This window comes from Epinephelus fuscoguttatus, linkage group LG19 (assembly GCF_011397635.1).
Source record: "Epinephelus fuscoguttatus linkage group LG19, E.fuscoguttatus.final_Chr_v1".
Taxonomy (NCBI): Eukaryota; Metazoa; Chordata; class Actinopteri; order Perciformes; family Serranidae; genus Epinephelus; species Epinephelus fuscoguttatus.
Window position 1 is genome coordinate 905231 of NC_064770.1, and position 25643 is coordinate 930873.

Consider the following 25643-nt stretch of genomic DNA (forward strand, 5'->3'; position numbering starts at 1 on the left):
TTTGGAGATGGGATAGCCAGTGTCCAGATTTAATTAGTGGGTGACTCAGGTTGTCAAAGCCAGACGGACATAATCAGTTTAGACACTAGCAGCCTGCGCAGAAGAGCTGATTTGTAGATTGCAGTCTTTGCAGCTGCTATTTGTCACATTTTGCAAACAAATACATTTAACAAATTGAGCCTGATTTAATCAGAACATTAACCTGAAATCAACAGGAGTCACCAGATGGAGGGCCGGGAAGAAACCCCAAATGAAAATGGTGAGAACGAGTGCCCCACACAAAATGAAGAGGGCAAAGGGGAGCAGGAAGAGGAAGGAGGGACAGATGAAGAGATGGTGTTCAATGAAGGCATGGAGGATTGGAACGGATTTATTTCAGGGGGAAGAGCTTTGGGTGAAGCAGAGGAAGGGGAGGTGGTCACTGAATGGAAACCTGGTGAACCAGTGACCCCACAGCATGTCTTATGGCTGAACAGTTACGCTCAGGGTGAGTCAGCTATTTTACCAGTAGTTAATGTTCCTCAGAACATGAAGTACTCATGCCATGATGTTTTTCATGCTGTGAAACCTTGCTTTGAAGTATCAGGTAGTTCAAGTATCAGCTGTGAGTATATTGTATGTTGTATATGGGGAAGGGAGAATATGGCTGAAAGAGGATTAGACACAGAGGTGGTGTTGTTGAAAATGAAAGGATAGAACACAGTTACAAGAGACCATGTACAATACAGTCAAATTTAATGACCCAGCAATTAAGTCTTTAAGTTTAAAAGTGTTTGTATTTTGAGATAGCCATAATTAATAACTCGGCTTCTTCGCCGGAGCCTTTATGCTCCACTGTCTCTCAGATTAACTCATATCACAGCGGTGCCTGGACGGCGTGATGTGTGTGGTTGTGCTGCTTGCCGTGGTCCTGCCAGATGCCTCCTGCTGCTGCTGCCATCATTAGTCATTAGTCATACTTGTACTGTTATTATACACATATGACTATTGTCACATGTATACTGCCAGATATTAATACATACTTTCAACATATTGTACCACAGTAGCCAGAACTATAACTATTATTATTACTTTCAACAATGTTGTTGTAAGCTACTGTCATTACCTGCATCTCTCTCTCTCTCTCGCTCTCGCTCTCGCTCTCTCTCTGTTTCATTGTGTCATGCGGATTACTGTTAATTTATTATGCTGATCTGTTCTGTACGACATCTATTGCACATCTGTCCATCCTGGAAGAGGGATCCCTCCTCAGTTGCTTTTCCTGAAGTTTCTACCGTTTTTTTTTTTTCCTGTTAAAGGGTTTTTTCTGGGGAGTTTTTCCTTATCCGCTGTGAGGGTCATAAGGACAGAGGGATGTCGTATGCTGTAAAGCCCTGTGAGGCAAATTGTGATTTGTGATATTGGGCTTTATAAATAAAATTGATTGATTGATAATTGTTGATTAAACTCTCTTAAGTGAAGTACCCAAAGTTTTATGGAAAGGATTGTCCACATACTTTTGGTCTTGGACTGTTTTTCATAGCATAAACCTAATGAAATTGAAACCTAACAAAATTGCAACTGTTTCAGAAAGTTGGATATGCAAATGGACATTCAATACCATGATAATGGCCTTTGAACATAACAGGTGACAGGCCCCTTCTTAGCCATATCTATGAGGCTAAAAACCACCAGTAGGCAAACAACCATTTAATAAGCAGATAACATCAGAATCAGGTGCTCTTTTTGAGAAGTGCGTTTTCCTTTGGGGTTGCTTTGCAATCAGCACATTAACATGACATTAGAGAAAATGGATTTATTGTGTTAGTCTGACTAAAACCAGACTTTTAAAATAAATGTAAACATGTTAGTCCGACTGAAATCTTACTAAACACATATTCAGATTTACCAGCCTGGTAAACAAGAGAGATGAAAGTGGTCATAAAGTCAGAATATATGTCTATTTCTTGATTACCTGGTAAGTTATTTATATTCCTTTACTCTGCAAGGGTCCACCCATCAAAAGAATCAAAAGGGGCTAAATCCCATTTTTTTTATATAAGTAATATTCATACTGATTTAAATAAACAATCTGATAGCATTTCCAATCTTTGCTGGGAAACAGTTGTGTGAAAGGAATCACGGGCCTGTCTCATATAGATGCCTGTCCCAAATGTACGCCGGTGGAGTGCAGTGATTTAAGCGGATAATAGCCCAGGCTATTAATTGAAGTTTTACGGTAAATTAATCTTGTTTTGTGTTACCCTCATTACTGTAAATGGGATATTGGCACAAAGGCATTGGGGCACTCCCACCAGTTCCACACTTTGCAGTTACTTCCTCTTCGTCAGTGTCATGTAAAGCATTGTAAAACACTGCAGAAGAGGTGAATTTTCAGCTGGTGTTCGCTGTATGTGTGGCAGAGTACCTGTGTTCACCAGAGGACAACATCTACAATGTCAACTTCTCTCGCTTCAAGATCAGGGATCTGGGCAGTGGAGCAGTCATCCTTGATATCAAAAAACACGGTCCAACAGGTACTTTTTTCATTTCTTTGTGCTTACAAAGATGCTAAGGTAAGGTAAACTTTATTGTCCCCTAAGGGAAATTCATCTTGGGCACAGTGCTACATTTCATTGCTTCACAGGACAAGATAAAAACATCATCACAGGGACACATCATCACAATGACACAATTCTATCACATAAAACAGACATGGACTACATTTAACAATCACAACACAGAAACATACAGAGACGTCTAAAGTGCAAGAAAAAGTGCTGAGTGCTAAAGTGCTGTGTGTTTAATGCACATTGCTCGTTGCTCTATTGCACTAGTTTTTAACATTGTTCAACAGCTTAATGGAGGCTGGAACAAATGATAATTTGAGGCGGTTTGTTTTGCACTTTGGTATACAAAATCTTCTTCCTGATGGGAGAAGTTCGTATGGCTGAATGACCTCAGGAGAATGGAAAAACAAGACTCAAAGTCTAAAACCCTGAATAATCCTCTGAGGCTGCATTCATTCTTATTTTTACAGTCTATGGACCTTACACATTAAAATTCATTAGAAGGTATTAACTCTGCTTGGTAAAACCTCACACGCTGTGGCTATAATTATCTATGCATTTTATACAGAAAAAAAAAATTTCTTTCAAAATACATATGTGAGTTTTGTTTTAACACACTTGACATGATGTGAACCTACCTGTCAAAGTAAAATGAGTTGATGACAACTAAAATGTTGTGGTTGATAATGCAAGAGAAAAAGGTTCCATCAAAAACACAGTGATTCATCCTCTAGGGACAATGGATATCCAATAAAAATTTTATGAACATCCAGCTGCTAATATTCAAAATACCTTGCCATAGAAAATTTTGACACAATCTTGAACTAGAGCAAAAGTCACAAGGTCATCAACTTAGAAATCATCCTGTGGGTACCATAAATATTCACACCAAATCTGATGGATATAGTAGATTAGATTTATATAATATTAAAGTATCATGAAGATGGACTGATGTTACAGTGTAGGTGATAAATGGTGTTGTCACATCAGCTGGTTATTGTTTAAGTCCAGTTGTTCAAAGGAGTAAAACATAAAATTTCTCCTTAGACTAGGGCAGTGCTTTTTTACCCTCTAGCCTTAAAAAGATGGTCAGTACTGTTTATTGGCATGGAACTGTGGAGCTATGGAGACCAGAGGTTGATAACAATGCCAGGAGAAGTTTGATTATCTTTGTCAGTGAGTCCACAGCTCACCTTATACAGTGAAATTACTGCAATGATATGCCTATTATGAGGCAAGAGTGTAAACACATGGCACACACATGAATACAAGGGGCTCACTGACTCCACAAGAGTCACAGCTTTCCAGTCAGCCCCAAATTATCCAACTGTAATACTGTTTAAGGACCCCAATATGCAGGAATAATAAAATAGAATATGCGAAATTACATAAATACCGCACGCAAAATAACCGCGTGGGTTTTGCACAAAACTGCAAGGGATTAGAGTGAAGTGAATGTGTCTGTAAAGGGGTAACGCTTATCATACGAAAACATTTTCATTCAGGTCTTGAAGTAAGAGAACAAGGGACCCCTTGCTTTTGCCCTGTTTTCCATGCACTATTTACCCCCCTTACCGACAAGCTAACATGACATGGTTAATTTTCATGGTTAATGTTTCATATGACATAGCGTCACTCTAGCACAAAATATAGGCCTGCTGAATGTAGTCCTGTGAGTATTAAATGACTACAAATTTAATTTATTGTAAAAATAGTGCTTGTCCAAATATTAAGTTAAAACATTTCTAAGAATTGTAGCTCAATTATGCATGCACGCACACACACGTTAGCTAGCTCCGTCTTATTTTAATATCAGGCAAACCAATGGCAGTGACAATATCTTTGCAGACTTATCTTAGCCAAACTAATAACCAGTGCTTAATTTGTAAAATTAGAAGTAGGGGAACACTTTGGGCCTCTGAGAGAGCAGTGTTCCCCCACTCCCAAAAGTGGGGGAACACTTTTTTAAGCGGCACCCGAGCCGCCTCACTGCACGACCCCGAATGGAATGGTTGTGACATCTAGTGTTGTCACGCTACCAAAATTGGGACCCACTGCACGATACCAGTGAAAGTATCACTGTTCTGAGTAGTATCATGATACCACAGCAAAAATGAGGCAGATGTGCCTTTTGGCATTTATAAAAAGATAAATCACTTTTCTATAATATATCAATGATATTTCAGTGGAATAAATTACTTATTCATACTTCAAAAACAGCATCAATAAGTGATTAACATAGGGGGGATCAAAATAAAAAAAATAAAAATCAACCAGCCACCCTCCTCCCCTGACAGTCCCTTCATTAATAAAGAACAGTCCCTAAAGTGCGGTGAGGTTTGTGGACTGACACAGAGAGAGAAATGTGAACGGCTCGTTTCTCCTCTGACACACCACATACCTGTGTGCCTGTGTGCCTCAGTTGTCCAGGTACTACTGGGCAGTCATGACGCCAACGAAAGAGGAAATTACTGGACCTGGAGTTGGACTTGCCGGTAAGCTGTTATGTTGCAGCGCGGAGCTCACGGGATTTGTGCGTAGCGCGTGGACACTCACCCTTGGCTTCTTTGTCTCCAAATCTTCAGTCCATGAATTAGTCTCTACTCCGCTGTGTAGGTATGTTACCGCCAGACACCTGTGCCTGCTGCAGCAGAGTTGTCCTTTCCTTACGTCATAGATTAATTGGCGCGGTCGCGATCGGACAGCCTTATTCAGATGAAAGGTTTGAATATTAATTCAAATTGTGGCCGTACTCAGTAGCGACTTATGATTTTAAAAGTAGCAAAGTAGATTACATGGTGTACATTGTACTCAAATAGGAGTAAAATTACACACTTGAAAAAAATACTCATAAAAGTACAAGTACCCAAAAAATCTACTTAATTACAGTAAAGTGAGTATTTGTAATTCGTTACTTCCACCCCTGAACTTCACTGTGACTGCGTAATTTTTTTTGGCCATTATGTAATGTCATATCATAGGAAAAGAAGGGAAGACATTTCGTCAGATACTGAATTGGTGACACTAATCTTGGATGTCCGAGAGATTTGGTCTTCCAGTCCTGGCAACTGACATGGTGGCTGCTTGTCAGCGGCGACCTACCCAAACCCAATTCCACCTTGCTCCCAAAATATATTGACTCAAGGGTGGCATGAGATTGATCTTTAATTGCAGAATAACTCACCACAGCAGAAATCTGGAAGAAAAAATGAAGTCCTCTGATGGGAAAAACAAAGACAAAAAGTCTTTTTCCAAAAGTGCAAACTCGGAGAGGCTAATGCTAGCGCTAATGTTAGCTCAGAGTCTCAACTGAAAGCAACTGTCAGAGCTCACAATGTTCAGACAGGAGAAAAACGAGAAGTTGACGGCAATATCATCAGATATGATCTCCTTGGAGCAATCTCTGGAGAAAATGGGGGAACATGTGACCCACGCGGAGAGTCAGATAAGGCACTTGGAGGACAGATCCACTTTCCTGCTAAGCTACTTGCTACGGCATGAAAGGCGACTTGAAGAAAGATGTGAAGAGTTAGAGAACTACACAAGGAGGAACAACTTGTGAATTTATGGTGTTACTGAAGGCTCAGAATTGGGGGACGTGGTGCAGTAGACTGAGACTAGCTTGTTGGAGCTATTGGGTACACCGACAGTAACCATCAGCTGGAATGAGCCCACATGTCCCTTGAAGAGGCAAAAATCGGTGCCTGGAAGTGGGCCTGTAGGCTCCCAACCTTGTCCTCAATGATGCTTCTCAATTGTCCTCAGGTGTCAGTCTGGTACCTTGGATTCAACTAAACAGCACTCAAGAAAACACTGGAGACAGGCAGAGTCCAATGCAATTGAGTTTAATGTGTTCACAAGCTTAACACATACAACTCATCGAGTCAAGCCCCGGAGCTGGACTGAAAACCACTTCTCAGCTCATCTGCTTTTATGCTGGTGGAGACTGGGTGGAGTCTCCACCTCTTTTTGCTAATCCATCCCACTTTAACCCAATTCTATTGGTGGATACCTTTTCTTTTTGTCCAATCCTGAGCAGGCCCGTTTTTAATGGTGTAATACTTTTGCTTTGAGCCTGGAGTTCCCCAAGTTTTCCACCCTTAGCTCCGGATTCACTTTCACTTTATTTTTAAAAAACATGTGAATTTTTGGGACTTTCTTTATGCAGCCCCTTGTGCCCTTAGGTGCTCTCATGCAATATGAACCTTTAATGTGCATCAGATAATGCAAACATTTGAATGTGTGTGTGTGTTATCATTACACAAAGCATGATAGGTTACACTTGAATGCGTGTGTTCTTTAGTATATGGATACAATGTGAACTCATATTATGAATACTTTGACATGTGTATCAATGTTTTAACACATATAGATGCACCGCACTCAGTATTATAAGAACTTATGCGTTAAACATGGTTATGTGATGGTCACATAGCTTTGTTTTCCTTAATCACCTATGCAGTGTAACCATTCTACTCGATCAGTAATTGTCTTTTTACACTACACCCTCCAACCAAATAATGACAAATGCCCAGCCGAGGTCACTCGTGAGATTTGTGAACCACCATCACAAGCAACAGGTGTTGGTCAAAGCCTGAGGTATAAAAAAAACTTACAGAACAAGGGGAAAAGGATTTACATGGACCCTCGACTACTCACCGGCCCTTCAAAGGAAAAGAGATGAGTACGCCAACATCAAGAAACAGCTGAGAGAGAAAAATATCAGCTTCCAAAGTCTCTATCTAGCGAAACTGAGGGTTCCATTTCCAGGAGGGCATCAAGACATACAGCTCCACATAGGAAGCAGCAAACGACCTACTGACATTGGGGATTAAAACATCCATCTCTGAAGATGAAAAGTTGGATAAAGAACTAAATCAAATAGGCTGGAAGAGAGCCAACACAAGTGGCCTGAGAGATGATGACCCGCAGTCTCATCCAAGATGCGGAGGCTCTACAGCTGTCATAGTGGGCACTTTTTATCCTCCATATGTGCCATCTCCTGAGCTCATTCAGTAATTTTCCATTCACCCAGCCTCATCGCCACACCTACCTGCCTATCACCTACCACCTATCCACACATTTTCCACTCCTGCTGGTCTACCATGCCCACCACATCAGGCTAACGCTGCTCACCTGTGAATCATTTTCCCCTGTCACTATAAGGATGCCCACTTCACAGACACTCCTTGCCAGATTGTTCTTCGCCTACATGCAACACTTTCTAGCATTTGTTTCTGGACTGCTTCCCTGGTATTGACCCTGCCCATCCCTGACGCTACTACTTTGTCTGCTCCCTAGTAAACCACTCTGCTCTGTTTCCAACCACGAGTTCTGCTTCTGCCTTCCTGGTTCCTGTTCACCTGTTTCCTGGGGCTGTCTGAAAGGACCATCACCCAGCTTTTCAATGTGAGTTTACCAGTTCAGTTACCTGTGATCTTCTGTGGTTTCTCGAACCACAGCCCTTCTGACATAGCTCTCTGCCTGCCTCCTATTGTTACCATTGCACATAATTGAACTGTCTGCTGTGTGTGTATGCCTGGTGGATGCCGGCACCTCATCTGTGTGCAGCTTCAGCATTCCATGCGGACAGATTCTATTCCCCTGGGGGCCCTGAAACTGAACATTGACTCTCTCTGTAGCTTCCCCAGTCTGTACTCCCTGTATTTGTGTAAGTGGTGTATAATATATCAGTATAAACTGTTCTGCCTGTCCCTGGTGTTGCTTTTGGGTCCAAACTCCCCCTGTTACAATTCTCAACAACAGTTCAATCAGGAGACACTTGTTTTTTATATTAAAAAAAAAAACATGCGCACATAAGGATGAAAAATGTGGAAAGTCTTTGGCAATTAGACCCCAGTGAGATGGTATGATTTAAAGAGGGTAATGAATCCACAGTCAAATACGGACCCCCTCAGGGTCTAGACGCTGGTGGTGGTAGAGGTGGTGAAGATGAGATGAGAGGAAGATGGAGAAGTGTCGATGATCTGGATGAGTAGAGGAATGAGCTTTTCTTGAGCTTGTCCTGGACTCTGGATACGATAGCTCGAGGTGAACAGGGTGGAGGAGGGCTTGACAGTTCTGCCTCAAATAATGGCTGACAGCAGCAGAAGAGACTGCAGATTTAAAATTTTGCAGTGGCATCCTGATTGGCTGATAGAGATCATGGCAAAGACCAAACATAAATTAAGTCAGCAACAGAAATTAAAGGTCTGATGACCAAACTGTCATGACTGTTGTGAAGCTGTAGTGACCTAGGAGCCTATATTTATAACATAATAAAAGGTCCATGAGGACAGAACATAAATAAAAGGTCATAGACCAGGTAAAAACTAAGGTCATAAGACCAACTTAAATAAAATGGTGAAAGGAAAATAAGGTCCAACGACAAATACCATACCAATAACCATAAATGACAGCAAGCCAAACTGAATTGAGGCAGACAGAATAGGAATCACATAAACATGTGCAAAGAAAATAGGTCTGAACAGCAAGCAAATATCAAGTCCAACATGTAATGTTTTGTGATGTCTGTGACATGTCTGTGCCTGTGATATCTGTGATCAATCTCAGGAAATCAGTTAGTGGAAACGAATTTCCCTCTGGGACGAATAAAGTAAGTCTAAGTCGAAGGGCCCTATTTAGATGGTCTAAAACGCAAAGCACCAGGCGTGCAGCGCATGGGCATGTCCCAGTCACTTGCTAGTTAGACAGCGCATTTTCAGACTGTGCGCCATGGCGGAGAGGGTTGGACTTCTGTGAATCAGTCATGGGTGTGTTTTGGGCGTATCATTCAATAAGCCAATTTAGAGTGTCACCTCTCATTCCCTTTAAAAGAGGCGCGGTTGGAGCGCACGGCGGAGAGCTAGTTAGATGGCGGACCTACCAACTGGAAAGAGTGTTTTACAGCTGAGGAGACGATAACTGTATCTCTATATCGACTGTCCCGTCACATCTGATGACAGATCAAAGGGGATTGGCACAGTTTGGCACGTGTAATGGAAACCCAACCTGATTTGATTAACACAGCTGCAAACTAATAAGTTCACATCCCTCTCAGCCAACCACAAACAGCCACAGCATCAGATAGGGAGTATATATTCAGCATCTCTCATCTTAGAAAAGCCAAAAGAAAGAAAGAGAGTGAGACTGCGCGAGAGAAAGAGAGAGCGCACGCACGAGAGAAACGCTGTCAACAAGTTATAAGTTATTTATTTTAACCCGGGAGGTTAGAGAGCCCAGCTCCCTCTCCAGCATCCTGAACCCCCCCACCTGAAGGATCAGGAAGGGCTGGTCCCTTGGCTGCACCCGGGCCGTCTGGTCTGGCTGCGCGCGGGCTGCGGAGCTGCCCCCGGGTGCCCCCGGCTGTGCGGCCGCTGTGCATCCTCCTCCTCCTCTTCCCCCTGACAAGATGATCTTCAGTTTTACGTTCTAAAAGCTTTTTTTAAAATATACATTTGTACTTGTAGGGCTATAAGTTTACGTTTTTAGTTCACAGAAGCTGGTTATTGTTGTGTTTATGTCAAAATAAAGTTTATCAAACGTTTTCACATCTTTGATTTTGTGATTTACATGCCAAAATGATCACAATTCAATTGGGAAAGACAAGTTCATTTTACAAGCTATGCATCACCAGCCCGTGGAGGTCTGCTCGCAGTTCCGTATATTCGGACACTGCGAGCTTGGACCTCCCGGATTATGATGATCATTATTATTGCGATTAGATCGTTCTGATTAATGACTGACCATTAAGACATGTTTCTGATAAATATTTTAATGTGCACAATAATAACCTTTCACATTGTAATCATATTTTTATTTGTTATCTTTTGCATATGTGTGGCTGCTCCGTGTGTGTCTGAGCAGAGTGCGCGCGCGTTGTGCACCCGCCTAGAGACGCATATTACGAACTTGTTTAACAGTGAAATACTGCGCTGTTGACTTTAGACCAGGTTTTTGTTGGTCACTGGTATGGGAGGCCGTTTAGGGCAAAACACATCAAAAATCTGCACACACACTTACAGTGTACTCACACACACACACACTGATGATTGGCACATATGCACCGAAACAGGGCAAAACACATCAAAAATCTGTACACACACACACACACACAATTTACACACACACACACACACACACACACACACACACACACACACACACACACACACTGATAATGGGTACATACGCTCCGTAAATAAAGGCTAAGCACATTAAAAAGCTGCATACACACACCGACAATGGGCACATACACACTAAAAACATGCACACACAACCGCACACGCACACACACACACACACTGAGTATTCACACACACTGACAATGGGTACATACACACTATGAAACATGTTTACACACTGAAAACCTGTACACACACAGACATTGAGTATTCACACGGACCACCTTTCACACAGGGGGTAATAGCTTTCTTGTCTGTGTGTAAACTTATATTATTGATCGTGAGTTTGTGTGTTCGTGTGTGTGTGTGTGTGTGTGTGTGTGTGTGTGTGTGTGTGTGTGGAAAATAAATTCAGTGTGCCTGGAAGCTCAGGTCAGTGTAACCGGAAGGCACCTGAAACTGCTTGTTTACAGCTACTTCCGATTTTGCCACTTCAAAATATTTTTCTCTATATTATAAATTGTTAATAGGCTATGCTATAGAAACTTCATACTTGAGGGACAATGACTCATTGTTCATTATTTTGCGTAAATTTACAATTTCTAAGAACAAATCACCTCACTCGCTTGATATAAAGTTTTACCATGTTTGAGTGTATTTTATTCTGAAAGCTACTACAGGAAGTCATAGTATCTACTCCAGCATTGGATGCACACTCCCGATTTCGATCATGACAGAGCGGGAAACTTAATGGAGAGCATCAATGGCCGGTGGTAGACAAACTGAGGAGGCTATTGCTATTTTGAGGAGGCTACTGGGTTCACCCGACCTAATAAAATGTCTGGTAAACCAAGACGCCTCTGGAAGTACAAGCAGTAACGTTTCGGTGAACAATGAGAATGAGCGTATTGTTTAGGCCAAACCAATGCCTAAATGTGAATATGAGGAGTGAACCGCTCCTTGGACCCGTAGCTGAACAGACCCCGCTCTTTCACGCCAGGCGATTTAGCTGCTGGGGTAGGAAGGCAAAGAGAAGGTGGGTAACATTAACCACATTAAGTATTATTTTCTGGCCATGAATGTAATAATTAAGTCAGACAGCTGTTGGTATTTCCAGACCACGACTGCCATACCACCGCGAAACTCCTTTTTTTAAGGATGTAATACTGCTCTTCAGCCCCCGTGACAAAAAAGTCCCAAGGAAAAAAGTGAAGGCACTCTTACATGAAAAGGGCCACATAATAAGTGCGCTACAACTTGATAAAACATGGGACAACAGGACACTGCTGCTCAAACCGCACGAGGCCTTTGATGGGAGGATCCCCTCTGACGTAAGGTGAGTCATTAATGGCAAGTTAGCATAGCCGAATTCCAGCTACCTACATAGTTAGCTAAAACTAGAAAATGAATCAGCTAATCTACATCTGACTTGCTAATGCTGCCAGAGGAGGTAGTAGCTTTTCTTGCATTTCATTTATTCTCCAACAGTTTTGTCTGTCATATAGACATTGCGTAGTCACTGGAATTGTTTAACTGTTGTTAGGTGGACTTGTGGCAGCTCTAATGGATGTACGAATATACATTTTCAGTTTGGAGATTCTTATGCCTTGTGGGAATAAACTGGTCCCACCCAGACTTGGCAAAGGCCAGCTTTTAGATGCTTCCATGGTGCACAAGATCTTCATTAGATCTCCAGTGTATGTGAGACCGTCAGTGGCCCTTGAGGTATGCAGCAGAGTACAAAACAGGAGAGTCTGAAATTTGTCATCTACATTAATTATTTGCATAAAATCTGAGTTATGTGAAGTAAACTTCATTAAAATGAGTAAAAAACAACAACAACAACAACAACGATAAATGCAGTCAATTGCATGTAAATCTCGATAAAGCCATTAAGTTTTAAATTAAGCGCACTAGATGGCTCCCAGCAATATCCTCCATGGTGCCAGCACAATGAATATTTTTTGTCTCATCAGGGAAGTTCAGTTCTTGGTTTTGAAGCATAATTGGTCAGTATTTGCAATATTGCAAGTTAGTAAAAATGTATTCTCCGCCTTGGTTATAATTTGTCTATTATGTGAGTATGTGCAGCAGACTTGGGTAGTAGTAACTGGAAGTGCAGCAGTGGTGCTTGAAGTCAAAGTCGAGTCTAATTTATTGTTGTTTATTTCTTACTCACACAAATTGTCCCGAAGGGCGAAACCTTTAATAAATGGTATATTTTGGAATTGTGACCACATCCTACAGTAAGCTAGATATGCAAAATCACTGCTAGTAAGCAGAAACTCTGTGTCTATAGTAGGGATGTCCCGATCACATTTTTTTGCCCCCGAGTCCGAGTCCGAGTCATTTGATTTTGAGTATCTGCCGATACCGAGTCCCGATCCGATACTTTGGCAATGCAGTAAAATTTTTTACTGTAGATTAACTGTATCATCCCACTATTTTTCTGTTCTTTGTGCTCTACTAGGGATGTAACAATATCACAATCTCACAATATTACAATACTGTACCCCAATAACAAGCCCATGACATTTATTGCAGTATTGTAAGACATGCCATGATATCAAAACCTCACTGTATGACAATAGTACAGTAGCTCCACGGTATAATATTAATTCCATACAAGAACATTTGGTCAAAAATAAAATAGCTTATCATGCCTTTCTCAATCACCAGCCTCTTTCCCTTTATCCCTCCCTCACCTGCCTGTCTGCCCCCACCTCACTCCCCCCCCACCTCTCTCCTTCTCCCTCCCTCATTCCCTCCCTCCCTCACCCAGCTCACCTCACTCCTTCTCTCTCTCTAACTTTAAATAAATACCTGGTTCTGTATCTGCCGTCACACAACAGTGTGAGAAGTTTAACGATGTCCGCGACATCTGCGCAGTCTGTCCGTGTGTCTGTCTCACGTGCGTTACGTCTGACTCGCTCTCAGCAGAAGCTGCAGTGACTGTTGTTGCTGCTGGGGTCTGTAGCGCTCAAACATCAACAACAACAGCTGCTTGGAAGTCAGCAGTGAAACAATTCAGCCACACACACGTACTAAACAGTCAGCTGACACGGTGACACGGACGATCGTTCTCACACTCTCGCAAGCGTCGTCATTTCATATCGTTACATGTCCGCAACGACGCAGCCACACACACACGGACGTGCACAAAAAACAAGCGTGTTGCACCGAAGGCGCGCCGCTGGCGTCGTTTTGGGTTATGTGCGCACATGACGCACGTCTACAGTAAAAGTAATGGGTTTGAGAGTGCAAAAGAGCTACATCTGACCGCCCCCCATGCAGCCCGTCTTGCTTTAGACAAATAGGAAAAACCCTGACATGTATCTGATGTGTCATAGGCCTATATCTGATCCCTGATCGGGATGTAACTTCTGATTCCGATCAAGTCTGAAACCACGTGATCGGCCCCGATTTCCGATCACGTGATCGGATCGGGACATGCCTAGTCTATAGCCCAGTCACTACTGTCCAATATGTCAGCTCACACATGCAAATGACAATTAGCTGTGTCGATCTTCCTTTGTGAGATTGGTCTATATTGTAACATTTTCAATTAATTATTTTTAATGACAACTGAACATGTAATTACTTGAGGGCTTCAATAGCAACATTGCATCAGAATCCCATTTTTAATGAGATTATCATCAAGGTCCATGCTGACCATTATTTAAACTTTTTTGTCAGCCTGTGATACAAGAAGACACTGATACAAGCACAGAAGAAGATGAGTGGGTGAAAGAGGAGGATGTATTTGTCCCAGCCACCGCAAATTCCCCGGTTTCAGACAGAAACCCACACGGAGTCCAAACCCGCTCATCCCAGCCCTCCACAAGTGGCCAGACCCTCCATCACTGGCCAGACCCTAGAGTTCAAGTTGATGTTTCAGCAACTGCTAATTCCCAAGTTTCAGGCAGCAACCCAGAAGATGTGCAAACCCCCTCATCCCAGCCCCCCACAAGTGACCAGACCTTAATACAATGGCAAAATGATTATGGAACTTATGTGAATTTGATAAATGAGACAACAGATGATGAGGATGACGATGACCTGTACGCTATTATTGCCAGCGTTGAGGAGAAGACGCAAGTTTTTGTTTTTGTGTTTTTTTCCCTCTGGGCAGTAATGGTTAGATCGTTTGGAGCTGACCCATCTTTTCATATGTCAAGGCAGCTTAAGCTTTTGAAAGACATGCACAAATATATATGAAATGAACATTATCTAATGTTGAGCTAAATGAACATAAAGGCTACCAAATTAACTCTGTTGATTAACAACAAGTATTTGTTATCTAATTAAAATACATTTGCTGATGTCATTCTTATTTTTAGGCAGCCAAAAGAACGGGTCCCCATCAGTGAAATACTGGGTGAACTCGGCGACCAAATTGATAACACTCAAGTGTGCAAGTTCAACATCAATCTTTCTGCAGTCCTCGATGGGGCATTAAGGGGATTCAGACGGCTCTCCTACGACCCAAAAAAGAAGACGTTCATAAAGTTTTCGGACGACAGGGGAACCACAGAGGAGGCTGTAGACCTTGGTGGCCCTCGCAGAGAGTTTCTGCGTTTGTTGATAAAAGCATTGGCAGATTCAGACATGTTTAGTGGACCAGAGGGAAATCTCAACTTGGCTCTAAGTGCTTCTGGTTTGTGTACTGCCATTTTTTTATGATACATGTACAAAGGATAAATTAATTTATCTATTTTCTTTGTACAAAAAGCAGTTATTACGAAAAACACATTTTTTATTAAAACATCATCCCGTCACAGTTAGTTATTTGCTGGTTTTGTCCTTGAAATTTCACAGGATTACTAATGGAACTGGCCAGGGTGCCAGCCATGTAAATATAATATGAGAAACTCCGCTGTTGTGACTCCTCAGATATTTATCAGCATTTTATGTTTTGCTTTGTCTTGTGAACCTTTTCAGCTGTGCGGGATGACAGATATTTCATTGCTGGCAGAGCAATAGCTGTCAGTCTGGTGCATGGAGGTCCTCCACCTTGTTTCCTCTCAAGAACACTGTTTACCTGTTTAACAGAGGGACCTGATGCATGCTGTCCTGTGCTGGAGGACATCACAGACATTGACCTCTACAGTAAACTAAAAAAGGTTTGTTGCCCAATTTTATTATTTTATTTATATTATGCCTGGTCCCTGGGCTGCTTAAGATGTGCTATCCCTTCTGTGAACCAGATCTCTGAAGCCAAAACACTGAAGGAGCTGCAGCAGTTTGCAGAACCACTCACTGATTACCTAGCCAATGCTGGCTGCTTGAGACCTCTCACAAGCCTGGCAGACAAGGACAAACTGGTGGAAGATGTCCTCATGTTTCAAGTGGTCCAGCGTGTCCGTGGTCCCCTGGAAAGGTACATACTGTCACAGGTTAAGTGTTGACTATACAGTACACATTCAACAGACTGTTAGAATTAATAGTTATTCGTGCAACATGTCTGTTTAATGAATTTTGGGCTGTATTTGTTGATAATCTTAATGTAAATTAATTTTGCTCATGACTGATGTTCTCAATCTTCTCACAGTGAATATCCAGCAAACATTTTGGCACTCAAAACGGTTCTGAATTCCTGAGTATGTCACTTGTATATCTCAAATGATTGTGTAGGTTTTCTGATGGACTGAAAACACTTGGAGTCCTCAAGAAAATAAAACTTCATCCTGAAGCCTTTCGCCCAGTCATGTGCTACAGCCCTGGAACCCTGACTGCTGAAATTATGGAAGAGCTGTTTGACATAAGATGGTCAGAGGTGGGAAGTAACAACAGGGCAGATGAAAACAGGGTGGTAGCCTACTGGAGGGACTACTTGCAGGATGCTGAAGGTGAATAATAACTGCATTGGAATTGGTTCTAGCCTGCTATAAATTTTCAGACAGTTTTTGAATTTGTGCTTAAACTTGACTGGAACTATGGGCATTACAAAATTTGAATTTATGTGTATCCAGCAGAAAATTGAGCCTTCTGTCCTTGTTTAGAGTGTGGTTCCCACCACTAATTTTATTTTCTTTTTATTTGTTATCTGTCAGAGGAGGAAGGACCTGCAAAGCTGGGAGACATCTTGGCATTTGCAGCAGGATGCCATGTGGCGCCCCCTATTGGTTTTTGTCCAGAACCATCGCTAGAATGCCAGAGAGGGAGATACCCAATAGCAAACACATGTATAAACTGTCTCAAAATACCTCTCCCTAAGTCCTATGATGATTTCAAAAGAAACATGGACTTTGCAATCCAAAACACTCAGGGTTTTGGAATGGAGTAAAAATTCTTACCATTCGTAGTGAGCAACGGTCTTGAGTTCTTGGTGTTCAAAATTATGTCATGCCACACACCTGTCTGGTTGTCATTTCTGTATTATCACTATTTTTACAGGAGTATAACATTTCTGACATCAGTATTTGCACTTAAAAATACAAGTTGCATTTCTTGAAACAGTTTGAGTGTTAAAAGTTTTATTACATTAGGACTGAAATTCAAATGTGGTATCAAATTCTACAACTACAAATTGTTTCTTGTGACTGTTCTCTGCAACTGCAAATTCCACTGCCAGATATTTACTTACTTTGTCCAAACAATAAATTCACATTAGCACAAGGTACTATGGAATGCAAAGTAACAATGAAAAACAGTCGACATGTTCTATCTTATCTCTCAGAAAACAACATAAATTAACTCATTACGGTCATCTTTGTGAGCTTTGATTGGTCTTACCTCTGAACAGTGCTCACCTCTCTGGCTCTACAATTACAAATCACTTGCACCACATCTCAAAATGATGATTGCCCAAATTTGAAATGAGTTTCTTAATTTGACATGTAGAATATAATTTGTGCACCTGAAGAATTTGAGAGTACTCTTGTATAATGTTTGAGAGAAAACTACAGATTCAGTTATACTCATTTTAATTATTTTGTGCAACTCCAAATTCCATTGTCAGTGATCTTTTGTTTTTCTTTAATAATATATTCATTGTTGAGTCAGATAAAATCTTAGCAGAGACTGAAAGCCAACCCTTCACCTGTAGGCCACTACTGTTTATTTTCAAGGAAATTTACAAGTGTTACAAATAAATTAATGCCATGGTTACCATCCTCAGTGAATGGATTAATTGCCTGGCTAATTTCCTCCATAGTGCTATCATTTACCTGAAAGCTATTTTCAGGAACCTCAACACTTGTTGAGCTGGAGCTCAGGTAGGGGTCCGTTGTTGTCAGTCACTGAAGCTTGATTAGTAGTAAACACACTCCTTACAGCTGTGCTGTTCTGTCCAGCGTTGGTGATCATGCCTTCATACCACAACTGTAAAGGTGTCCTGTGTCTCTCAGTTCGTAGTGCATGATGATTCCATTGGTCTCTGAATTCCCTGACAGCCCTCTGGATCCGTGGTAAATAAATGTAGTGCAAACTAATCGTGTACTTCGGACAAGGAATCAAGTATATTTTCATCCTGCATAAATGTAAATAGGTCAGAATAATGGTATGAAACCACACGATTAAGCTCAGCCCAAAGCCTTTCAATACGTTGATTGTGAACCCTTCGACCTGTTATTATACTGCCTCTGTTCAGTCCTCTTTGTCTCAGCATGTATCGAGCCACCTCAGTGTTCTCTGTGACTCGTGATGGTAATCCAAAATTTTGAACTCCTTCCTGGAATAAGGACAATACACTGGAAGCCCTGTTATTTGTAAGGCACTCAAGGTATATGATTGTCCGACTGTACCCATCCACGCAGCCATGGAACACCACCCTCCAGCTGATAAGCTTATGGTTTCCGTCAATATGCCTGTCAAAATAAAAGTGAGTTAGGATCTGCAGCCAACTTCTGTCAATTATAACATCATACATTATTGTGTATTTACATGTTTTTATCTTAATTGAAATACTTTGCAATTTTAAGGCACAAGTTTTCTCATTGGATCAATACATTATTCTAGATTTTATTAGGTATTTCATGGACACTCACCTCTATTAGAACCTTGCACGACCTGATTATATTCTTAAAATTATGTTATCATAAATAGTTACACGCTTATTTATACCATTACTTGTGATAAAGTGAGCAGCCCCCATTTCCTAAGAGCAATAAATTATCAGCATCACTTAATCATTTTTAAAAGAAGGAGACTTGTTGGGAATTAATCGAGACAACGCTCTACACTCTGCGTGACATCACACAACAGTTTTTTTTTTTTACAAAAAAGTTTTGGTGAGAGTTCTGCAGTCAAAATCGTATATGTGTCTGTTTTGCATCAATAAATAAAGTTTTAAAGTAGCAATAACTGTTTCCCTGGCAACACTTCAGGATTCAAGTAATTCCTGGAACAATCAGTACATTCTGTAAGGTCCATATGTAATGAAAACATAGTTGAGTACTCCATAAAATAGGACGGACCGCAGGTAAGACTTAGCAAGTGATATAATAGTCCTCTCAGCTGCTAGCAGAGAGCTAATGCTATGCTAGCAAGATTCAAAGACATGGTCAATTAAATTAGTCAACACTAAATTTGTCAGTATGTTGAACAGATCTACCTTGCTATACATTCATGTAATTGTCCCTAAATCAATACAAATTTGGATGAACAAAATGATATGGAGGCTTTTTGCCTCGTGCTAAAAGTGCCTCCCTGTGGTGTTCACGGGGTAATGCACTGACTGACGGTAACACTTTGCAATAAGGTACACAAAATTCAAGTAGTTACTGAGGAACTACTGAGGAACTAATGAGGAACTAATGAATAGTTACTGATGAACTAATGAGGAACGAATGAGTAACTAATGAGGAACTAATGAGTAGTTACTGAGGAACTACAGTACACAAAATTAGAGTAGTTACTGATGAACTAATGAGGAACTAATGAGTAGTTACTGATGAACTAATGAGGAACGAATGAGTAACTAATGAGAAACTAATGAGTAGTTACTGAGGAACTACGATACACAAAATTAGAGTAGTTACTGATGAACTAATGAGGAACTAATGAGTAGTTACTGAGGAACTACAGTACACAAAATTAGAGTAGTTACTGATGAACTAATGAGGAACGAATGAGTAACTAATGAGAAACTAATGAGTAGTTACTGAGGAACTACGATACACAAAATTAGAGTAGTTACTGATGAACTAATGAGGAACTAATGAGTAGTTACTGAGGAACTATGGTACACAAAATTAGAGTAGTTACTGATGAACTAATGAGGAACTAATGAGTAGTTACTGAGGAACTACGATACACAAAATTAGAGTAGTTACTGAGTAACTAATGAGGAACGAATGAGTAACTAATGAGGAACTAATGAGGAACAAATGAGTAGTTACTGAGGAACTAAGCTACACAAAATTAGAGTAGTTACTAGGGAACTAGTGAGGAACGAATGAGGAACTAATGAGGAACGAAAGAGTAGTTACTGAGGAACTAAGCTACACAAAATAAGAGTAGTTACTGAGGAACTAATGATGAACTAACTATTAGTTAATGGTCAGTTCTTCATTAACTCATGATCAAATTTCAGAGGAGTAGTTAATGAGGAACTAACTATTAGTTAATGGTCAGTTCTTCAGTAACCCCTGATCAAATTTCAGAGGAGTAGCTACTGAGGAACTAATGAGGAACTAACTATTGGTTAATGGTCAGTTCTTCATTAACTCATGATCAAATTTCACAGAGGAGTTAATCACGACTTAATAATTAGTGAACTAGTTACTAACCCGTCCATTAGTTAACCTTTTTATGTCCTAAAGTAAAGTGACACATAATAAGTAGTCTTTCATTACTTCATCATCATCTTTACAATTAGTTCCTTAACAAATAACATAACAGACAGCAGGATTCTTGAGAAGAGTTTTATTCATTATTTTCAGACCACATACACATTAATATGACCATCCATGTTATTCTGTACAAGGTGCTGACACACCAAACTGACATCAAAGAACTAGCGGCAACGAAAGCCAACTGTTGCATCGTCTACGTCGCCTCACGTCACCCTGTGTCAGTTGCATTTGAGCACACCACAAAGACTACACCCAACGCTTGAAACTGTTACTCATTTATTTTGGCACTGCCCCATTGTCAAAAGACTCTGGAGTGATATTTGTAATTTTACTGCGAACAATATTAAAAAATAATTTAAGCTGTTTTGGAGGGATGTGCTGTTTGGACTTTTGACTTTAACAGAAATATGGCAAAACCCACTGAAAGATTTATTATAAATCTCATCTTACTTTTGGCAAGATTTCACATTCACAAATGTAAGTTTACACATAGAAAACATTTTATATTTTTAATATTTTCTTGTAAACTCTTATCCCCCCTGGCATATGTGATATATGACATATATGTGTAATGTTGACGATCTGCATTCTGTAAACTTCCTGTCTTAAATAAAGTTGTGGGGGAAAAAAAGAAGACTACATCCGACGGCCAAGTAGCACGTACGTTCTGCGCCTGCGTGAAAGGAAATAACGCAAAAAGGGAAACCGGAAGTCCATTGAATGCATGAGATCAACAAAGTAGCGCGGAGTGACAGATTGATACATCCTGTCAGCCGAGGGGTTTCCTATCTGTGCAGCCGAGCACCGCAGCACCTCCACGGACTATTACATCCAGACGCTCCCGGTGTTTCCTCCGCAGGCTCCACTTCACTCAACTTCACTCAGCTGCTCGACAAACCCGCTGCTTCTTCCCACGTTAACCTGAATAACAGGTTGGATCCAAACGGAGAGCCGGGGCTAACGTTAGCTGGGAAGCTAGCGGAGGCTAACTGGCTGCTTCCCTCCGGTCATGCTGCGGCTAACGCTTCGCTAGCCGCTCCCAGCTAGCTCCGGTTTGTTATTCAGGTTAAAGTGGGAAGAAGCAGCGGATCTGTCTGGCAGCTGAGTGATGTGGAGCCTGAGGAGGAAGCACCGGTTAGCCCCGGTTTCACTACAGGCAGATTCACTCGCTACAGGGAAGAGGATATAACACCTGAACAGCCAATCAGAGTGATCTCTCTCACCAACAAGCTCCGCTGCCGACTCAACGTGCTCAATCAGCCGAAAATTTGGAATGAATGATGAACTAACTATTAGTTCTTCAGTAAGTCCTGATCAAATTTCAGAGGAGTAGTTACTGAGGAACTAATGAGGAACTAACTGTTACTTAATCATTACCTACCTTTTTTGTGTACCCTAAAGTAAAGTGAGACATCAAAATGATTAGGTAATGATCATTACCTGGTAACTTAGCTGCGCTTGTTGGGTACTAAGAAGTAGGCTAACGTTGCTATGGTTACAAGATGTGTCGTGGAAAAATTTATGTGATGTGATTAAACTTTAGCCGTGCTTCCTGCGTGTTACAGGGTTTTAACACACAGCTGTTAGCCAATCAAAAGAGAAAATTCAGGAAGTCATGGTAAATCATAAATGTATGACACTAATATGTTTAGAACCACTACTTTATGTGCTGCGTGGCCTATTATCATGAAGTACTTTTATGCAGCAGTTTAGTTGCAGGAGAAGGTCATTTCTAGGAACCAAGCTTATAGGCTGTATGTTCTGGAAGTGGAAGAGCAAAAAAATGGTAATATTAACGAATCTAACAAAAAGAAATGTAAATCTGCAACTTTTTATATTTCAAGAGGCATATGCCTCTTATAAACATTTCACAAAAATTGGACTGCAGCACTCTTACAGCAACCGGCCATTGAAACCCAGTGACAAACATTGTCCTGCACCAAAATGACATTCTGTCAGACAAAATGTGGCGACTTACCATAACTCATTAGGTCCCTGCACATGGTAGACTCTTCGACGAATTGCTTGACTGCGACGAAAACATCGTCTGATCGGGTCGATGTGTCTGAGGACTTGGCGGACCCTCCAACGCTGCACAAGTATCCCCCTGCGGCGGAGGCTGCCGTGGACATATGTTTCACCAGCACTGGGCGTGTTTGATAAAATATGTCTGATGATAGACATCAAACACTCATCAGACAGTGGTGTGTAATCTCGCGATGGGGCGTTGAGACGTTGCCTGTGACGAAATAAGGTTCGTCGGTCTATCCCAAACAACAGAGAAATTCCTTGCCAGTTCAGCCCTAGATCCAAACACTGGTTTATCTGGTCCAGTGTCAGGCCGTACCTTGGCCGACCAGGAGCACCACTTCGAGTTGTCGGTGGAATAATAATTCCTTCTTGAAATGAAGTTTGTTGTAAAATAAGCAATAACTGTCTGTGGAGTGACTCTAATAGTGCAGCACACTCTCTTGACTCTGAGCTTTCAGCACAACGAACCACAGAAGTCATGGCACCGACAGTCCTGGTATGGCTCCACAGCTCGGAGAAGTGTCCGGCTGCTGGGTTCTGCTGGATAGACAGGATGCAGTGCACAACGCGAACGAAAAAGTCACGTATTTCCTCAATATGAGTCATTGCACACGGCTGAAAAAATAAAAGTCCAAATACAAGTAGAATCAACTTCTGCGACTCCATATTTTAAGGACTATACAATGTACAAATCGTTCCTAGCTTGGGGGAAAAATAATTGAAATAGCAATAGCCTCCTCAGATTGTCTACCGCCGGCCATTGATGCTCTCCATTAAGTTTCCCGCTCTGTCATGATCGAAATCGGGAGTGTGCATCCAACGCTGGAGTAGATACTATGACTTCCTGTGGTAGCTTTCAGAATAAAATACACTCAAACATGGTAAAACTTTATATCAAGCGAGTGAGGTGATTTGTTCTTAGAAATTGTAAATTTACGCAAAATAATGAACAATGAGTCATTGTCCCTCAAGTATGAAGTTTCTATAGCATAGCCTATTAACAATTTATAATATAGAGAAAAATATTTTGAAGTGGCAAAATCGGAAGTAGCTGTAAACAAGCAGTTTCAGGTGCCTTCCGGTTACACTGACCTGAGCTTCCAGGCACACTGAATTTATTTTCCACACACACACACACACACACACACACACACACACACGAACACACAAACTCACGATCAATAATATAAGTTTACACACAGACAAGAAAGCTATTACCCCCTGTGTGAAAGGTGGTCCGTGTGAATACTCAATGTCTGTGTGTGTACAGGTTTTCAGTGTGTAAACATGTTTCATAGTGTGTATGTACCCATTGTCAGTGTGTGTGAATACTCAGTGTGTGTGTGTGTGTGCGTGTGCGGTTGTGTGTGCATGTTTTTAGTGTGTATGTGCCCATTGTCGGTGTGTGTATGCAGCTTTTTAATGTGCTTAGCCTTTATTTACGGAGCGTATGTACCCATTATCAGTGTGTGTGTGTGTGTGTGTGTGTGTGTGTGTACAGATTTTTGATGTGTTTTGCCCTGTTTCGGTGCATATGTGCTAATCATCAGTGTGTGTGTGAGTACACTGTAAGTGTGTGTGCAGATTTTTGATGTGTTTTGCCCTAAACGGCCTCCCATACACACTGGCTCATTTGCTTTTTACGTCATCTAACTAGCAATGCGCCATGACTGCGCCTGACCACTCCTCATTTTTAGACCAACATGCCCAGAGAAGCGCAAGTTCAATTGCTAGTTAGACGAAGAGGGCGCAGGGCATGAAAATGACAACTGCGCCTGCATCTAAATAGCAATGACACTTGCGACATGGATTATGCGGATAGTGTGACGTGTGTTGTTGTGCTGCTGCCGTGGTCCTGCCAGATGCCTCCTGCTGCTGTTATCATTAGTCATACTTCTACTGTTATTATACACATATGATTATTGTCACATATGTATACTATCAGATATTAATATATACTTAAAACATATTGTACAATAGCCAGAATTATAATTATAATATTATTATAATATTATTACATTCATTAATGTTGTTGTAAGCTACTGTCATTACCGTCTGTCCTGCATCTCTCTCTTTATCTCTCTCTCTGTCTCTCTTTCTGTCTCATTGTGTCATACGGATTACTGTTAATTTATTATGCTGATCTGTTCTGTACAACATCTCTTGCACGTCTGTCCTTCTTGGAAGAGGGATCCCTCCTCAGTTGCTCTTCCTGAGGTTTCTACCGTTTTTTCTACCGTTAAAGGGGGGAACGGGGGTTCCTTATCCGCTGTGAGGCAAATTGTGATTTGTGATATTGGGCTTTATAAATATAATTGATTGATTGATGACTGTGACTCCATCAAATATGAAGATGAGCAATAGCAGGGACTTGTTTGAGAGGTAGCGGATGAGAAAACCATGTAAGACCACCACCAGCTGCATGAATAGCAAGAAATTAGGGCACAGAAACTTGATGAAATGGATGAAGTTATCCGTGAGTACTTTGCTAATCTGGTAATAATAGAGAAATTCTGCCCTGGCAATTATTGTGACAGTTGAGATTTATGATGATTGAGATAGGGTCGCCAATGGCCAAATACAGCTTGAAAAAGGTCAAATGGCCATGCTACTGGCTTTATTTGGTAGGAATGACTTTGTTAAATGTTACTGTTGTCCCTGGCTTCATATGAGTAGAGGAGAGTCTGCTAGCCACTAGTCTAATTTATACAATGTAGAATGCCATAGGCTTGTACTAAAAATGTTAGCATGCTGTCTTTGTGGGGGAAATGTATCCAGTAAAAGACAAGTGCTTTGTCTGTGAATGCTGCGAGTTATAGTGAAGCTGATTTTATACTTGTGTATGAAATTGTCGCTATTAAGCCATTTTTATTGTGTGTTTTGGGTGTGTTTTGAATCAACTAAACTTTACAACACTCCACAGAAACCCTGCCATCGACCAATGTTTTGGAGGTGTAATGCCGGATTTCCACTGGATGCATGTCCGTTGCAGAACGGCAGCGCTGGTTATCCGCTGCGTGCTCCGCCGTCCGTCAATACCCACGGGCTGCGTTTGCTGTGCGGTGCGGTGCAGCTCCGCCGGAAGACATCTCGGTGCACTGCCATGATTAATATCTCCTCGTCTATGGTGTTCATGGGGTGAA

General features: G+C 41.3%; 3 protein-coding genes across 6 annotated transcripts in view; 2 read left to right on the top strand and 1 right to left on the bottom strand.

Annotated features, from left to right (window-relative positions):
- The first annotated feature begins 225 nt into the window (after positions 1-225).
- The window catches only part of unc119.2 (unc-119 lipid binding chaperone B homolog 2), a 52234-nt gene continuing 26816 nt past the window's right edge, over positions 226-25643 (top strand). Inside the window, exons 1-2 of the mRNA XM_049561399.1 lie at positions 226-487; positions 2403-2516. Of these exons, the coding sequence (XP_049417356.1) occupies positions 226-487; positions 2403-2516 (376 nt within the window). The remainder of the gene's footprint in view (positions 488-2402; positions 2517-25643) is intronic.
- On the top strand, positions 11175-17791 carry LOC125878812 (G2/M phase-specific E3 ubiquitin-protein ligase-like). 4 transcript variants are annotated; one of them, XM_049560211.1, is made up of 9 exons: positions 11175-11708; positions 11790-12008; positions 12262-12397; positions 14369-14770; positions 15017-15329; positions 15725-15795; positions 15880-16052; positions 16307-16521; positions 16726-17791. In XM_049560211.1, exons 1-9 carry the CDS (start codon positions 11566-11568, stop codon positions 16956-16958), a joined length of 1905 nt encoding a protein of 634 aa, XP_049416168.1. In that variant the 5' UTR covers positions 11175-11565; the 3' UTR covers positions 16959-17791. The 4 variants fall into 4 exon arrangements, with proteins under 4 accessions (XP_049416168.1, XP_049416167.1, XP_049416170.1 ...); XM_049560210.1 differs by having other exon boundaries at positions 11178-11708; positions 15614-15795; XM_049560212.1 differs by lacking the exons at positions 11175-11708; positions 11790-12008 and adding an exon at positions 12031-12122 and having other exon boundaries at positions 15614-15795.
- On the bottom strand, positions 17932-23281 carry LOC125878848 (uncharacterized). The gene is made up of 2 exons (XM_049560302.1): positions 22448-23281; positions 17932-18480 (listed from the first exon to the last, which is right to left on the bottom strand). The coding sequence occupies exons 1-2, from the start codon at positions 23164-23166 to the stop codon at positions 18102-18104; spliced, it is 1098 nt and encodes a 365-aa protein (XP_049416259.1). The 5' UTR covers positions 23167-23281; the 3' UTR covers positions 17932-18101.

Bases quoted from the DNA above. Each gene is read 5' to 3' on its own strand.
- LOC125878812 (XM_049560210.1), top strand. From the start codon at position 11,566: ATGAGAATGAGCGTATTGTTTAGGCCAAACCAATGCCTAAATGTGAAT. The intron at 12,398-14,368 runs GTATGCAGCAGA...CTTTTTTGTCAG, and splicing joins GACCGTCAGTGGCCCTTGAG to CCTGTGATACAAGAAGACAC. The intron at 14,771-15,016 runs GTTTTTGTTTTT...ATTTTTAGGCAG, and splicing joins GCGTTGAGGAGAAGACGCAA to CCAAAAGAACGGGTCCCCAT.
- LOC125878848 (XM_049560302.1), bottom strand. From the start codon at position 23,166: ATGGAGTCGCAGAAGTTGATTCTACTTGTATTTGGACTTTTATTTTTT. The intron at 18,481-22,447 runs GTAAGTCGCCAC...TTATTTTGACAG, and splicing joins CAGGGACCTAATGAGTTATG to GCATATTGACGGAAACCATA.